Genomic DNA, 17,787 nt, shown 5'->3' with positions numbered 1-17,787 from the left:
TCCCTTTATGTGTCCTAGTATTTGTTCAACTACTAAGAACCTTCCACTAAATGGATCCTAATTCACAGCTAGAATTACTAACACATGCTACTGTGTGCATGCATCATTAAGAACTAGGTCCCACAGCATAAAATGGGACCTTGTGGTAAAAGAGGGTAAATTAGACCTCACCTGCCTAATTTGCTTTCCTTTAGTCCCTCCGGACCGGCCCAGAATGTGACTGATGGGTTGTATACGCCTTCCAGCAGGTGCGACTCTGAGAAAAAAAACTGTGACTCTAGGAGCCAATAAGAGCCTTGGCAACCAGAGAAAGATCCAGTAATAAAGTACCAAAGCAGAAGTAAAGCCAGAGCAGAAAAAACAAACTGTGCATCTGTCACGTTTTCAAAGCAGGAAACTAAGTTGTGAGCCCTTGGCCCACTGCCGAGGAGCAGCAGCGGCAGGCAAAACCACCCCACACCGGTGACAAGCAGAGCTTAATGAACAGTTAGGCTTCACCTGCATCTGGCCGTTTTTTCACCAGAAGTTGAGCTTCTGGCTTCAGGTGGCCGGCAGGACTTACTGGACAGGGCCGGGACTGGATATCAGTAGGCCGCACAGGGACTGAGGGTCAGAGGGGAAAGAGGGACAGCAGGGCAAGGAATGGGTACAATAAAGGGCAGGACTGAAAGCTGAAAACAGCCACTAAAACAGGGAGCAAAATACTGACTAACAAGACACAAAACTAAAAGCTGCAGAGCAGCCAGTAAAATACAAACAGACAAGGACTAAACACAGAATACAACCAGAGACAAGACAAGCAAACAACACAACAATCTAATCTAACTATCCACAGACTAGCAAGAACAGACAAGAATCAAGGCAGGAATAAACTAGAAACTGGAACAGCAGAAGTGCACCAGCACCCCAACATACCAGGGCCTTAGCACGATGCAAAGCAAAGCAGAAATGTTTCAAGATAGCTAATAAGCCCCAGAAGCAGTTGAGGCTCAGCTGCTGCAATCACCAGGCAGCTACGGGTGCTGTGCAGGCTCAAACAACACAAGCCAACCTGGCAGTCTGGAAGATCCGGACCGGACTCAGCAGAAATCTGGAACGGGTGATGGTCCATAGCAGCCACCCGTTCTGGCCACCAGAGGGCGAGAAAAGCACAGACGTAACAGCATCCAAAAACCTGAGGAGCCACTGGCACATTGCCAAACAAAGGGTGAGGCCTTTAAACATATCATGGTCCTGCAAACGGGACACCTCAGTAAAACAGAAAAAACATTTCTGTAATTTATGAATTCAACTGTGGTTTGTGTTGTTATTTTTTTGTAATAGAACTCAAACTAGCAACACAGCTCCAAAGAAAATGCAAAACACAGAATACCTAAAGGAGGATCTGGGCCGGTCCGGAGGGACTAAAGGAAAGCAAATTAGCAGGTAAGGTCTAATTTACCCTTCCTTTGCATCCCTCCGGACCGGCCCAGAATGTGACTGATGGGAAGTAACAAAGCAGTGAAATTATGGGAGGGACCCAAGAAGCCCGGCCGATAAAACGCGTTCTGTAAAAACAAGGTGCTGACGACTGAGGACAACCAAACGGTATTGGTTAGAAAACGAATGGAAATGACTACGTCACTGCCCAAACAATACCAGACAACGCCCTGCCCCAAGAAGCTGCCCGACCTCTCGTAGAGTGGGCCTTAACATGCTCTGTACAGATCTCCCAGAAAGAAGATAAGCTGAAGCAATCATCTCTTTAAGCCATCGAGAAATAGTAGGCTTAGAAGCCATAAACCCTCTGTGGGAACCCCCAATCAGAATAAACAAATGAGCAGAGCGGCGAACATCTCCAGTAGAGTTGATACAGAGATTCAACACCCGCTTGATATCCAAAGCCCTCAACCACCGGTGCTCTTCTGAACCGGAAAAGAAACTCTAAGAAAGGCAAAATCACTGGCAGAGAAACATGAAACAGAGTTATGACCTTGGGAAGAAAAGAACAAACTGGCCGCAATACTACACGATCAGAACAGAACTCCGAAAAGGGTGATCTAGACGGTAACGCTTGCAACACCGAAACTCATTGAGGTGAAACAACGGCCACGCAAAATACTGTTTTCAGAATCAAGTCCTTCAGAGAACAGGAAGAAAAAAGGCTCGAAGGGGGTGTTAGCAAGAATCTTCAGCACCAAATTCAGGTCCCAATGAAGAAAAGAACATTGCGAGAGAGGGCGAAGACAATTAACTCCCCTGAAAAAACGCACAACAACTGGAAGACTCCGCCAGAGGACCTGCCTACGAGATGACCCCGAAAACAAGACAAAGTCGCAAACTGAACTTCAAGAGAAGCCAAAGCAAGCCCTTTGTCAGAGCACCGCTGCAAAAAATCCAAAATGTGAGGAACCGAAGAACTAAAAAGAGATAAACTAAACTCCTTACACCAGCTCTCAAATATCTTCCAAGCGCGCACCTAATTCAAAGAGGTAGAACGACAACAAGAGTGAAGTACAGTAGCAATGACCTGAGCGGAATAACTCTTCTTAATCAGCTTAACCCTCTCAAGAGCTCTAGCATAAGACCAAATCAATGTGGATCCGGATGAATGACTGGACCGCGCGACAGAAGATCTTGCACGACCGGAAGCTTGAAGGGAAAATCCACCAGAAGACGTCGAAGGTCGGCAAAAACACGGCCTTTGAGGCCAAACAGGAGCCACTAAATCAGACCTCCGTTTTTGCAGCTCCGACCTTCTGAAGAAGACGGCCTAACAGAAGCCAAGGAGAAAAGGCAAACAGTAGACCGACTGGCCAAGAGTGAAGAAGAGCGACCACGCCCTATGCCTTAGGATCCTTTCGACGACTGTATAACAGAGGACGATTGGTAGTACATGCGGAGGTAAACAGATCCATCCTGGGCGACCCCTAATGATCAACCAGCAACTGAAACACCCCTTCGCTTAGCGACCACGCGCCCCGATTGAGCATGTGCCGATTTAGAAAATGTGCCTGAACATTTACTCCTGCTACATGAGCCTCTGAAAGAACCAACAGAAGAACTACTGCCCATTGAATCTGCATCGTCCCCCCTTGCCGAATGATATATATGCTACTACTGAGGCAATGTCTGACATGGACTCTCACTGTTCGGCCTCACAGGAGATGAAGAAAATACTGGAGCGCCAGACAAACCGCTCTGGTCTCTAACAGGTTGACTGAAAACAAAAACTCCTGATGAGAACAGAGACCCGGAGCAAACTGCCCCTGACAGTGAGCTCCCCAGCCGCTGAGACTGGCACCTGTTGACACCACAGTCCAGCTGGGCTGATCCAGAAGCATACCTTTGGTGAAATTGGCCTCCCAAAGCCACCAACGCAGACTGGTCTTCACTTGGAGGAAAAGTGGCAATGGCTGATGACGAGAATCCTTCTGGGACAACCAGCTCGAGAGAAGTGATCTCAAAAGAGGCCGTGTTGGCGCCCTGTCCTAGGGAACCATCTCGATCACCGCCGCTATGGAGCCTAAGATCTGTAGACAGTCTCTTGCCGACCGACTCGAATCGCACAAGAAGAGACGAATCTGAGCTTACAACTTGAGTACCCTGGTCTGCGGCAAGAAAACACGTGCTCCTGTCGCATGTCGAACTGGACTCCCAGATATCTGACTGAAAAAGGAGAAGACGGCTCTTCTGTACATTGACTACCCAACCAAGGAACTGCAAGAAATCTACCACCCGAGCTGCCACCGGACATCTCCCATGGGAAGACTTTGCGCGGATCAACCAATAGTCCAATGAAGGACGCATTAAATGCCCTCTGTTGGAAAACAATAATAGCTATCACGACCTTGGTAAATGAAGGAGGAGCAGACGACCAGAAAAATGAAAATAGGGTATTATGAGAACGAGAAAAAGCAGAAACTCTTCTGACCGCACTGCAACCAAGATTGGCCAGAAAGTCACCATACGAAAATTGGGCACCTCGAGGATTTGATTGACCGCCTTGAAATCCAAATCGGATAGAGAGACGACCTTAACACTGGTCCACCCGAAGGACAGGAGACAATTTCCCAAGGACCAGAAGTCTACGGAGATAATCTCGGATGACTCCAGTTAGGATGCAAGAAAGGCAAGGAGATTCTAGGAAAGGATCGGACAAAGGAAGACTTAACTGTAATGCGTAACCTTCCTGAAAAATCAGCAAACCCACTGATCTGCGGGAATCTGGGCCCACCTCTCTTGAAATGACGTCAAACAAGCGCTGTCCGTAATAGAACACTGGGCCCACCACCCCTTCTTCGCTGAGAGGGAAGTATTACTTGTTAAGTGTCTGACAGCAGAAAGATACCTAATGAAAGACATATGCTAGTGTTCTATAGAAGGTAAAAACATGCAAACTCTACAATCTGCACCTAAGCCTTAATTGAACTGTTAGAATAACCCCCCATAGGCATCAGTATACAATGTGCTAAGCTGGAGAGTGGTGCTACAGATCAACACTAACCGCCTAAACCACAAATTAGGGAACTAGTGGGACAGACTGGGAGCAGCTGTGGCTACTGACAAAAGCGGGACGCTGAGCTAGCTGGACCCTCGGACTGTTCCCAGCATGGCAAAGCTAATGCTCTTATGTTGTCATGCAGCCCTGATCGGATAAGTTTGGCTAGCCAAACAAAAACTACAAGCTGTTCCCTTGGCTGGATTGAAAAGGCTAGGTAGGGAGCTGCACACACCTCTGCAAAAGTACAAAACTGCTGTGTGGACATAGACTAGGACTGGGCTAAAGCATATAAGCAAAAAATGTGTATTGAAGCTTGAAAAGTGCATTAAGAGCTTCCTATTCCAGACATCTGCACCCCACTGTAAGAAGGAAAAGAAAAAAAAACGGTGGGGGGAAAAAGGAGGAAAGAAAAGATGAGCTTAGAGCAGCCTTATTATAAACTGCTCTCCCCAAAAGAATGCTTTTCAGCCAACTGCAGAGCTGGATGACCATACAGAGCTTAGGCAAAATAAAAACAACATAGCAACAGACTAGAAAGGAGCATACAGATGGAAACATGGCTGTCAAACAGAGAGAAGCCATTTCGTTTTGTTTTTTTACTGAGGCTGCCATACTAAGCAAGCCCAAAGCAAACTTCTGTTTGAGCATTTGGTAACATACTTACAAGTAAATGCACACCCATGCTCTTATTAACTTTAAATCATAAAGATAAATATTCACTTGCTCCAATGAACCTTGTGCCCACGAAAGTAAAATACAAATAAAAATATGCTAGATTCCAACACTCTCTATTCCTCTTGTGTGCTGTTTGTGAAAACAGTAAACCTTAACCTTCACTGCTCTGCTAATGAAGAAATTTCCTGAGCAGAAGAAACAAAAACTGTTTAACCTCCTCAGAGAATCTAAACTGTTCACTTTGAACAACAGAGGCACCCCCTGCAGAGAACGCTTCCCAGGAGGGTCCACAGCTCAGCTTTATGAAGGAGAAAAGCCTTGTACTACTGAAGTACAAATTCAGGAAGAAACCTCCTTCCCCCGCTGGCAGCACGGATGGCTGTGGAACAGAAACAGGCTCAAAAGCCAAAGGGTCCTGAGAAACAACCAGCGAGGATACATTCAAAATGGCGGCATTTCCCGCCAAAATGGGAGCGGAGACGCGATCGCCGGCCCAACGGAAAGAACGACACCCCTGACTAACGGTACCGACGACTGCCCAATCACAGTACCCTGGTTTCTGAGGAGCGATACCAAAACGGCAAACTCTACTCGATCCTAAAGCCCGCTGCTGACAGAAGGCACAGGAGCGGAATTTCCCCGACATCGCTAAGGGAAAAAAAACACAAAACAGCTGAGCAATTAACAGCTGATCGGATCGCAGCGAACCACTCCGGAGCTGCCCTGCTCGCTGTTACTGCCCAGAAACGGCTCTGCCAGGAGCAGACCGGGGGGCTCTCCGCTTTTTTCATTTCTTTTTTTTTTTTTTTTTTTTTTTTTTTTAATTCTGCTTATAAAGAGCAGCTGCCTCTCCCTGCCTCTACAGTTCTTACTACGAAGAGCTGAAGGAACTTCACACAGTCAGCTGTTCCTGACAACAGACTGCTATTTAAAGCATTCAATATTAAAATCATGCTTTTTCTTCAGGGAGGAATAGCGGGGAGGGACCCCCCACGGGCTTCAGGCTTCCAAGAGCAGGTTTTTGTTATATATATATCCTTAAAAATGCACAGAGACACAGAAGAAAAATATACCAACACTTAAAAAACTAATCAGAAAGAGAGGAAAATTATAGAAGAGACTGAAGGGCTCACCACCTTCCACCTGCTGGAGACTGAGATTACTGGATCTTTCTCTGGTTTGCCAAGGGCTCTTATTGGCTCCTAGAGTCACAGTTTTTTTTCTCAGTCTCCACCTGCTGGAAGGCGTACACAAACCATCAGTCACATTCTGGGCCGGTCCGGAGGGATGCTAAGGAAACATACATTAGCAGAATTAGTGCACATTAGTAACTCTAGTGGTTTCATTGCAGCATCTGAGTCGCATGATATGTCCCAGAGAGCATGAGAACTGTTATGTTTTCAGCCCCTACTGATAATGCCCCAATAGATATTATAAGCAAAACTCTAGGCTTGAAGAAATGTGTTCAGGTTGTGCAGACAGGGCCGTGCCTAGGGTCTCTGGTGCCCCCCTGCAGACTATCAGTTGGCGCCACCCCCCCCCCACCCCCCCTCTGTCTAGCAGAGCAGGAACAGAAGGGAGCAGGCAAGTAAGCCGGACCTCAGGAAAAAATAGCACTGTATGTATCCCTCATTGATACGTCTCTGACTCTAAAGTTTAGCCAATTTCATTAAAGCAAATGTATTTTCATAACACACTTCAAAGATTTCCACTCAAAATAGGAATGCTAATTCAAACATGTGAGCAAAGTCCTCTTAGTTTCCAAAGATTCTTTTTCTAATCTCCTTTGCACCAAAGGATATAATTCAGATCAAACATTTATCTCTGATCAACTATCTCAGATCAAATATTTATTTCAGATCAAATATTAAGGTTTCCTTGCTTACAGTCACTTAAATCTACCTAGCCTTTATATAGCTTATAGGATGTAAACACTCTTAAACTGAAATTCACCCTTTTCTATTCTTCATAAACTTCAAGTAATCCTGAAATATTCAGATCCTTTTCTCACTAGAGAAACCTCAAACTTCAATCTCCACCAACCTCTTTTCACTCATATTTTCTCATTTACCACATAATCAGGCACTCTTATAATTTCAGTCACACACACACAGCTGCATGTCTCTCTTGGCCAAACCGACAGTCAGTTGCTCTCTCACTCTGTTCCCTTCCCGGCAGATTTCTAACAGAAGCTGATCATCCAATCAGAGAACTCTATTTGAATGCAGATTAACATACAGATACTGTAATAGGAATTTTTAGTGAAAAACACTAGACAAAACCCTCGTTTTTGGATCAAACTTCACATTTTGATCAGAGCCATGACCTAACATTAAGGCTGTAAACACTTCCATCATTTTTTATCCATAAATATGCAAATGATAACCTCCCAAAAATGGACTAATTTGCATATGATTTAAACAAATCTGAGCATATGACAACCAAGTACAGACTCCCAGCACCTGAATTCTGCAATTAGATTAAAGGCAAATACTTTTAAAACTTATTATTAGCACTTTTAAAATTTCAGGTTCTTGAATGCTGTTCAAGCTCTGAAGCTCACCCTGAGTGAGGAGTTATCCCCAAACCAAAGACATATATAGCAATCTGGTTTGATTCTCTCAATAACTTGAAGAGCCTGCCTGCCTCAATGGAATACTGTTGGGTTTGCTTTCATTTCCGGTTTGCCATGAAAAGTAGGGCAGGGGAGATAGGAGAATCACAACTTCAGGTAAATGATTTTGCAAGTGAGCGGACGGCAGGGCAGTGGCACCCCTCGAAGGCAGCACCCCCCTGCCGTGCTTACCCCGCTTACCGCATTGGCACGGCCCTGTGTGCAGAGTACCTCAGATACATGAAATGGGAGTTAGTGTGTGAAGCACACACAGAGCCTGTTATGGTGCCAAGACCGACAGAAACTTCCAAACAAGGTGGCAGTAGCATGGAAGCCCATCTCCTAGTGAAACCTCGAGCTCAGTCTGATCTGTAAGAGCATCTGAGCAGTTAGGATGTGGAACAGTGAAAATAGGGAAGCCTCTCGACATGCACGGACACAAACACTCACACACACTCTCAATCAATGGCTATAGGTTCTGTGTTGTGGGTAGTGCTGGACCAGAAAGGAATCACATGATAATACCTGTTTAAGAGAGAGCACTTTGTGGTGATTCAGGAGATCCTTTCCTTGTGTAAGCTAGGAAGAAGCTACATGTTTAAAATCCCAAGATTTACTCTGAGTACCTGATTTGAATACATTTATTGAGATTTACTACTGAACTGTAAATCTGAATCTTCAAGTCCAAAAACATCGGGAGGAAACATTTTTTACCAAATGTACTGTATCAGGAATGCTGAGAGAAGCAGCATGCTGCTCAGATATGCATGTGTTAAGAATGGTGTCTGCATGAGCTTCTGATTAGGATACCTGATGAGCAGACTAAAGAAAGATCTTTTTTTTTTGTTTTAGAAAAACAGCACATGGTCAAGTAAAACATATTTCAAAATAAAACTTTAAAGTGATAAATAAAACATATTGGAACAAGAAAGAAAAATCAGATAGAAATAAAAATGAACGTGGAAACAGCAGGGTCCAGAAAGATTTTTTGTTTTTAAAAAACTGAAATTATCTGCTTCAATAATCTAAAAGGCAACTAATGTCCTACCACTGCAGTTCTCCTGACCTGGGACTACCTCAAGAATTTCCAGCTGAAAGAATGTCCGGTGGCAGGGCAGCAGAACTTTTTAGTTGCAGGGGGCAAACCCCAAGTTCTCTAGTTGCTGATGTTGTGTTGGGCAAAATATTGGTGGGGCCATGGCCCCAATAGCCCATGGAAATATTTATGCTACTGATATTCTTCATAAAATATTTAATGGCTTATTAAAGTGCAAAGTGTACACATGCACTTAAAAAAAAGAGGCATATATTTCTCAGCTTGGATCCAACAATCTTACTGGTTTTGCAGAATGACTCACCTGAACGTCCAGTTGTAATCATCTGAAAAGCGTTCCATCAGGTCAAATTGAGGACCTGGAATACTGCAGATAGGACGGTTGAAATTATCACGAACTCTCATATAAACGTTCCTTGTGTAAAAGGCCTCAAAGTCCTGATAAAGTGGAACAAACTCCTACATGAAAATATGTAAACACATAGTGATGGTTGCAAGACATTGCTTAACCGTTTAAAATGAAATGAAAGGTAAAAAGGTAGTATGCATTTAGCTCAATATGGTAATGCAGCAAAGCTGTTTAAGAAAAGATTCGAGTTTCAAACAAAAAGCACCTTGTTCTATAAATGTGTAAAATGCCATCAAGTCTCTGCATAGCTGTGGTCAAAACCCTGCGTATTGTGAAACCCTGTACCTACAGTTATGTATAAATTTGCCCTTATAAATGGCTTTGAAAATTGTCTTCCAATACAGTAGATCGTTATCATAAAAATTTCTGTTAATCACATCTTTTCAAAATCCTAGTGCATTCCTTTCTATATTAAATTTTTAACCCATTATTCTGCTTTAGAGAACACTTATATTTGGTATCCAATGACCCCATAAGAACAGTCTTTGGTAATTTCAAGGACTATTATAGTAATCTGATGGATGGTGCTAGGAAGGAGATTCAAAAATGGAAGCAAGAGCAGGATTGGGGAAGAAAAAAAAAATCGGAGTCTGTTTCATTGTCACCCTACAAGATAGTGGGTTTGGATGGGATACATCATAAGATATTAAGGGATCCTTTTACTAAGCTGCAGGAAAAAGGGGCCCTGCGCTAGTGGCGAGGAGCTTTTTCCCGTGCGCCAGGGTCCTTTTTGCTGCAGTGGGTAAAAAGCCCCCAGACATACATGGCCATGCGGTAAGAGAACTCTTACCACGTGGACATGCAGCGGGGAGCCCTTACCACCACCGACTGAGGTGCAATAAGGGCTTCCGCAGTAACCCAGCAGTAACTATTACCGCTGGGTTACTGCTGCGCAAGCCATTTCCAGGGGTTTTCTTTCTCCCTCGGAAATGGTATGCGCTCAGGGCGGAGCTACTGCCAGTGGCCATGTTGGGCCAGCGCTAGTCCCAATTTAGCGTTCGGTAAGCCCGCTTTGTAAAAGACCCCCTAAGAGAGGTCACATTCTGGCCACTCCCTCAGATGGCTCTATTCAATTCATCTCTATAGGCAGGAGAGGTTCTATGGGCATAGAGAGGAATGAACTATTACCATCATGTTCAAACAGTACTAAGTGTAGTGAGCCAACCAACTGCTGGTGACTATAGTCCAGCTTGCCCGACTTCAGTGATGTGTAAATGGAAAGACAGTGAATTATTTCAAATCTCACAGGTTGCAGTATTTATGTTCATGTGGTTATACTAGATCAAAATCATGCCAAACAAATCTGATCAAGAACAAGAGACCAGAGAATTTGATTGAGGGATATGATATTCGGCTTTCAGAAAATGTTTCAAGACTGTTGGCTCATAAGCAAACTAAGCAGCTTGGCAGTCGAAAAAAATGATATGCATACCTGTTACGAGTGCAAAAAAAAGTTCTGAACCTATGGCGGGAATGACGGGCCATAGCTTTGGTCCATATGCAATTTCTTGCACACAGTTTACTCTACTCTCAAATTGTGAGGTCATACATTGCATTCCATCCCACTGAATTCCTTTACCATATTTGGTTGGTTCAGGTAATATTAAAATTTTCACCATCCAGGTTTCATAGTGATGTCAGTCAGTGGCGTTCCTTGCCTGGATGGCACCCGGGGCGGAGCGCCGATGCGCCCCCCACTAAATTACACCTTCCCCCCCTCCGGCGAAAATGACAACCCCCCCCCCGGTTGCATGCCGCTGGGGGGGGGGGGGTGGGGGTGCCGCAGCGCGCGCCTGCTCCGAGTTCGCTAAACTTCTTTGCTTGTTCGCTACAGCTCCCTCTACCCCGGAACAGGAAGTAACCTGTTCCGGGGCAGACGGAGCTGCAGCGAACAAGCAAAAATGTTCAGCGAACTCGGAGCAGGCGCGCGCCGCGGCACCCCCCAGCGGCGTGCACCCGGGGCGGACCGCCCCCACCCCCCTTGGTACGCCACTGATGTCAGTAGACCCATCATTTCCGTTGTAGGTTCAGAGCTTTTTTTATGCACTCAACATGCATGCATAGCATTTTTTTTTTTTTTTGGTGCCAGTAAGTTCTCAATATGTGGTTTGTTTGCCATGGTCTAATTCAAATAACCTTACTTTAATTTAGTTTGAAAATCACATATCTATGCACTTCAACAAACATTATCGCTTCTTTTGTGATTAGTACAAACGCTGCTTCATGTTGTTATTAGTTCTAGTAGGTAATTCTTACATGGCTACTGACATTCATTTAAATTGATGGAATATTTCCTTTGTATAAGGACATTTTGAGGTCCTTCTACTAAGCTGTAGGGAAAAAAGGCCCTGCGGTAGCGGCAGGGGTTATTTTTCTCACACACCAGGGCCCTTTTTACTGCAGCCAGTAAAATGCCTCCCCCCCCCCCCCCCAAAAAAAAAATTGCCACACAGTAAGATAATTCTTATCGGGTGGCCATGCGGCAGGGAGCACTTATCGCCACCAACTGAGGTTGCAGTAAGGGCTCCCGCGGTAATTGGGCAGCGTGCAGTGATGCCCAATTACTGCTGGGTTAGCGATGTGTTAGTGAAGAAAAAATTTCATAGAGTGCCAGAAATGGCACGCAGTTTACCAACGCTTTGTAAAAGACCCACTTTATTTTTTAGCACAATACAATGCTGTACTTGCCTTATAAAGTTTTCTTTTTCTAACTATGCACTTTAGAAAGAGGCACACCACATATAATAAACACAAAAATCCTTTTGGCATCACAATATGTTATGAATTTTCATGTCTCTGTTCTATGAATCTAAAAAAAAAATTTTTCACTTATTGTTATAGAGGTCCTTTTACTACGCTACGCCAAAAAGTGGCCTGCGCTGGTGTAGACGCATGTATTGGTGCGCGCAGGCTCATTTTCAGCGCACCTGCACAAAAGGCCTTTTTTGGGGGGGGGAGGGGGCGAAAATGGACATGTGGCAAAATTAAAATTGTCATGCATCCATTTTAGGACTGAGACCTTACTGCCACCCATTGACTTAGCAGTAAGTTTTCACGTGTTAATTGGGCGGTAATCATCAGTGCGCGTACAATGCCAATTACCACCCGGTTAGCATCGTGCGCCGGAAATTTTCCAGTGTGCGTAGTGGGAGTGCATAAAAAAAATGAAATTATCGCTCAAGCCATGCAGTAGCTGGGCAGTAGTTCCGAATTGGCACGCACTGGTTGCGCGTAGGCATCTACACGGCTTAGTAAAAGGGCCCCATAGTGGATTATTTTGGCAGAGCCACTACCCAGTTGTAAGAATTAATTCACTTGGTAATATTTTGTATTTGTGCACTTTTGGGCACTTCTATTTTATTACCCAGTATGATTCAACTTATCTATTACGTTAAAGTAGTTCACAAGATCTTTGATTTTACATTAAAAATTGTATGAGATTATAGCACAGTCGTGACCAACTGGTTTATTTCAATGTTCAGCTGCAATCTTTCTATAAAGTCTAAAACCAGCCAGCTTTCAAACTCAATTTGTTCATGTTTTGTAAAAATCTATTATTCATTCTCTATCAAAATTTGTGTTGTAATATGCTTTTCCCCAGATTCTATATGTGGTGCTTAGAGTTGTTGCATGTAAATTTTGGGTGAACGTTCAATTTGCATGCGCAACTTAACTGAACGAGCCAATCAACACCAATAACTGGGCAATAACTAACAATTATCAGCACTAATTGACAATAATTAGAGAAGCATGAGCGGGCTGGTGTTCCTGCAAATGATCACATCTAAATGTATAGCAAAAAATAAGAATAGAGTTATATTTTTATATCTGAAATTTCTATTATTACTATGGTGCTACTATCTTGCTCATACAGATATTGCCAAACATGTCCTTATATACATACAAATTATTTTCCACAATACACTGGTAATGTAGGCAAAAATCTCCATCTCCATCAAATTTGGTTAATGAAGGATATACATGGATTGAAATAACACGGTATAACGGACTTGTAACTTCTTTTCCCACATGAACTCTTGAATACGAGACAATGGTTTATACTATTTTGAAGAGAATATGGATTATGTAGGCTATTAAGGACAAAAAACGTATTCTTATCAGTTATAATACTTAGTTGCCTACCATTTACCATTTACCTTATCATCAATGACGACACCTAGATCCCCTTTCTTGGTCCGTGACTCCAAAGTGGAACCTTGAATGAGTCACGGACCAAGAAAGGGATCTAGGTGTCGTCATTGATGATACGTTGAAACACACTATAAGAAACTGTACTTCAATTTTAGTTTCAGGTAAATAATATCACAAACAAATTCAATTACAGTAGTAGATTGAACAGCCTTTAGTAAGTAAACTTTATTATATGTTATTACCATTCTCTATATTTAGCAATTCATAACATATCAAAGCAAGTTACAATCTTATAGACTAAACAGAAAGAAAACAAATTAAGATAACGCTCAGGCCTCCTCAACCAGCCCCACAACTAAAACTAAAGGAAGGTACTCAGATAACACATCTTTCCTTCCTATAAAGATAATAATTATTCTAAAAATCATATAATACACTGAAGGCATAATAATGTGAGATGAGTAGATTTCTTCAGAATTTAAAGCTACTGTTCAGTTCTAAAGTGGCTCTTGCTGCAGTTAGAAAAGCCTGTGGCAGTAGCACCGGCAATTTAGTGACTGAAAGAGAAAGAATGAACTCCTGTGTGCTACCTCTATGATTCTGTCAAACAACACCCTCTTAATAACAAAATGGAATACAATGTTTTGCTGAAATCCTAACCTCATATTTTCATCCCTCAATCCATTAGAAATATTCCACTAAGGAATATATGACAAAGTTATTTAACCATGTGCAGTACATTTCCTATAGAAGCTTTTCATTCACCCCTCTTCTTCTAGAACACCTGAAAATGTGGAACAACCCACTTTAACTTGTCAATGTTTCCCTCCTCCCTTAGGTTTCATAGTAACCTTCCTTCAGTGAAAAACAGCAGTCTTTTTCTCACTCCACATCCTCTATCAATGATTTTCCATGATGGACCAGGGGTGCTGCAAAAGTGGGACAGCTTCTACTTGCTATATAAATATGGTATGTGATACTTTATATGTATACACAAGTTTGATTTGTCCTTGCCTTTCTCAGGGCACAGACCGTAGAAGTCTGACCAGTACTGTACTGTTCTGTACTAAGTTCTGAAGCTAACATCGAAGCCCCTTAAAATTTACACTCCAGCCCATCTCTATCTATTCAGTCACGATCAGGATGTAGACCGTAGAAGCCTGCCCAGCTCCCGTTTTGCTTCCCAATTACAGGCGTCGCCAACCAATCTCTGCTACGATTCCATGGAACCATTCCTTCTAAACAGGATTCCTTTGTGTTTTTATCCCACGCATGTTTGAATTCCATTACCGTTTTCATCTATACCACCTCCCGCGGGAGGGCATTCCACAGATCCACCACCCTTTTCGTGAAAAAATACTTCCCAACATTAGTCCTGAGTCTGCCCCCCTTCAACCTCAATTCATGTCCTCTAGTTCTACCGCTTCCCTTCTCCAGAAAATGTTCATTTGCAGATTAATACCTTTCAAATATTTGAACGTCTGTATCATGTAACCCCTGTTTCTCCTTTCCTCCAAAGTATACATGTTCAGGTCAGCAAGTCTCTCCTTGTACGGTTTTCAATTCAAATCCCATACCATTTTTGTAGCTTTTCTTTGCACTGTTTCCAGTATTTTTACATCTTTAGCAAGATACGGCCTCCAAAACTGAACACAATACTCCAAGTAGGGCCTCACCAATGACTTGTAGAGGGGCATCAACACCTCCTTTCTTCCACTGGTTATGCTCCCCTCTATGCACCCTAACATCCTTCTGGCCATGGCCGTTGCCTTGTCGCATTGTTTCTTCACCTTTAGATCCTCAGACACCAACACCCCAAGGTCTCTCTCCTGAGTTGAGCTTACTAATCTCTTCCCTCCTATTCAGTATCTCTTTTGGGTTCGGCACCCCAAGTGCATCACTCTACACTTCTTGGCATTAAATTTTAACTATGAAGATCCAACCTTGCAGCCTAAAAACTGCAAAAAACTTGTTATTTTAATACCCACGATGTGGCCCAAACAAACAAACACAACCCAGCCGTTAGAAGGTGGAGAAAAACAGCCTCAGTAACGCCACCCTGCCAGCCTGAAATAACAAGCTATAAGGAGTGGGCCCGGCGCACCATCATATGGCTGAAAATAAACTCCACTACTTATTGTGCTGAAGTGTTTGCTGAAATGTTTCAAACAGAACTAATAAGGTAACAAAAGTATGTATATGTAGAACACAAATACAGATTCAATTCTTTCAGTTCAACTCAATATCATTCCCAAATCAATTCAGTATAAATCGACGATCATGGGTGAGACAGCCCCACAGCACTTATCTGAGGATTCTTCTATTGTCTCCTGTTCTCGTAGCGCTCTGCTGCCAATCACTTCACCATCCAGTCTATTCATCCAAAACGATCCAACAGGGAGACCCCGTTTCGCACAAGCTGCAGCAGGGGTTCCAATCCTGTGTCCGATCTGCTGAATTGCAAACCGGGTCAATTTGAGAGCTTGGGTATTAAATTTTAACTGCCAGACCGTCAACTATTCTTCTAAGGTTTGGAGATCCTATAGTAATGATCAAGATTTGTACCTCAAGAAAAGATTTGAAGAAATACTTCGTAATCCAGATCACCTAAACTAGGTGTGCTCCAATAGCTCTGTGAAACAGTCAGTTTAAAACGGTACACCTGGGTTCACTGAACCTGTTGCTGGAGGTACTGAGCAATGGCAAATGCTTTTTAATAATTTTGACATTCATAAGTAGATACTTAGTGTTAAAAAGGAAAACTGCATTTGTACTTACTTTCTGTTCTTCTCTCTCAGCAGCTGCAAGGCATTTTTCTAGTTTCCAAGATCTCATGAAATCTCTCAGGTATCCAAACAAAGTCATGACTCCAAAACCCAGATAAGTAAGTACAGCAATATATAGTGGCCCCGTTTCAAAGGACTCATTAAATGGTTTCTTGTAGAGGTCACCATTTGGCGTATCATTTTCCTGGAAGTACAGAAAAATACAGTTAAACCTTACCTGATTAACTATTGTTTCTTGCATCCTATACCCTCCCTCTGACAGGAGGAGGACAGAGTAAATTCTTGGGCATTTCTGATATGATGTCTTAAATCTGATTTTAGATGTTTTTTGCAAAATCATCCAAAAATCCAGAAGTGAACATTGCCATTTTAAACCAAAAAAGGTCCAATTTTTTGTTTCAAAATGGACATTGCTATATATTTTTGTGCTCAATATGTTCATATTTTAGGACCATTAAAAAAAAAAGCACACAAGGGAAAAACGTACAAAAACAAGCCAATGGGGTGTACAGGGGGCCAGCAGTCTTAGTAGACTGGACACACAGACATAGCAGAGCAGTGGGGCACCCTAGGGGGCACTGTAGTGACATTCACATAAAAGGTCCCAGGTACACGTATCACCATTACCCCCTTATATTGTATGGTGAACCATACAAAATCCACTAGAAATCTAGTGTACCCAACTGTACACCACTACAATAGCCCTTATGCCTGCAGGTGTCACCTATATGTAGGTAGAGTACGTTTTTGGTGGGTTTCAGAGAGCTCACAATTTCTACCACAAGTGTACCAGTTAGAGTGGCCTGGAACCCCTCCTCTACATTGCATTGACCACTAGGCTACTCCAGGGACCTGCTTGCTGCTCTAATAGCTGTGATTAAGGCTGCTATGTACTGCTTCTTTCACATCTTGCGGGGTGAGAGGGGGTCAGTGACCACTGGGGCGAGAGGGGGGATCATGCCTTAATCCTTCCAGTGGTCATATGCTCGTTTAGGGCACAATTTTGTGACTTAGGCATGATTGAAAAAGGTCTAGATCAAAACATCTAACTAGCCCCAGATGTTTTGGCTTTGTTTCATTATGACAGAAAAACATCCAAGTTTTAGGAGCACCCAAATCCCCCCCCCCCCCCCCAACATGCCCCCTTCTCATTTGGACACACTGTAGAGAAAAACATCTCAAATCCAAGTTTCAAAAATCGCGATTTGGATGTTTTTCCCAACACTGCAACATGAAGCGCACAGCCAGCAAGTAAACACCATCCCACGGTGTTAACACATGGCTGAAGAATATGGCTCCGAAAAGAAGACAGTGTTACCCGGAGCAGCCAAGAGTGTTCCTCTAGTTCAGTCGGCCAGGGCTCAGAAACCAATAAGAACACCACTGTAAACTTACACTTGGTAAAATTATGTCTTACCTGATAATTTTCTTTCTTTAATGCAGCAGATGAATCCAGGAACTAGTGGGTTAAGTCCGCCTACCAGCAGGTGGAGATAGAGATAAACAAACTAAAGGCAGTGATGCCAGACGGCCAGCTCCTTCCTCAGTTAGTATGTCATTCGTAAGCATTTGCCAAGGCCAAAAATATGAAACCAATAACAACCAGAAACCATC

The 17,787-nt window shown here is 43.2% G+C and overlaps 1 protein-coding gene across 2 annotated transcripts in view; it reads right to left on the bottom strand.

The window, feature by feature from the left end:
• The window catches only part of LOC115465677 (serine palmitoyltransferase 3-like), a 402,751-nt gene that overhangs the window by 188,725 nt on the left and 196,239 nt on the right, over positions 1-17,787 (bottom strand). For both annotated transcript variants that reach the window (XM_030196335.1, XM_030196334.1), the window contains 2 exons: positions 16,166-16,357; positions 9,131-9,285 (listed from right to left, as the gene is read on the bottom strand). In XM_030196335.1, the coding sequence (XP_030052195.1) occupies positions 9,131-9,285; positions 16,166-16,357 (347 nt within the window). The remainder of the gene's footprint in view (positions 1-9,130; positions 9,286-16,165; positions 16,358-17,787) is intronic.

This window comes from Microcaecilia unicolor, chromosome 3 (assembly GCF_901765095.1).
Source record: "Microcaecilia unicolor chromosome 3, aMicUni1.1, whole genome shotgun sequence".
In the NCBI taxonomy this organism is placed as follows: domain Eukaryota; kingdom Metazoa; phylum Chordata; class Amphibia; order Gymnophiona; family Siphonopidae; genus Microcaecilia; species Microcaecilia unicolor.
Note: the sequence above shows the minus strand (reverse complement) of the source record. Positions and strands in the feature narration are given on the sequence as shown.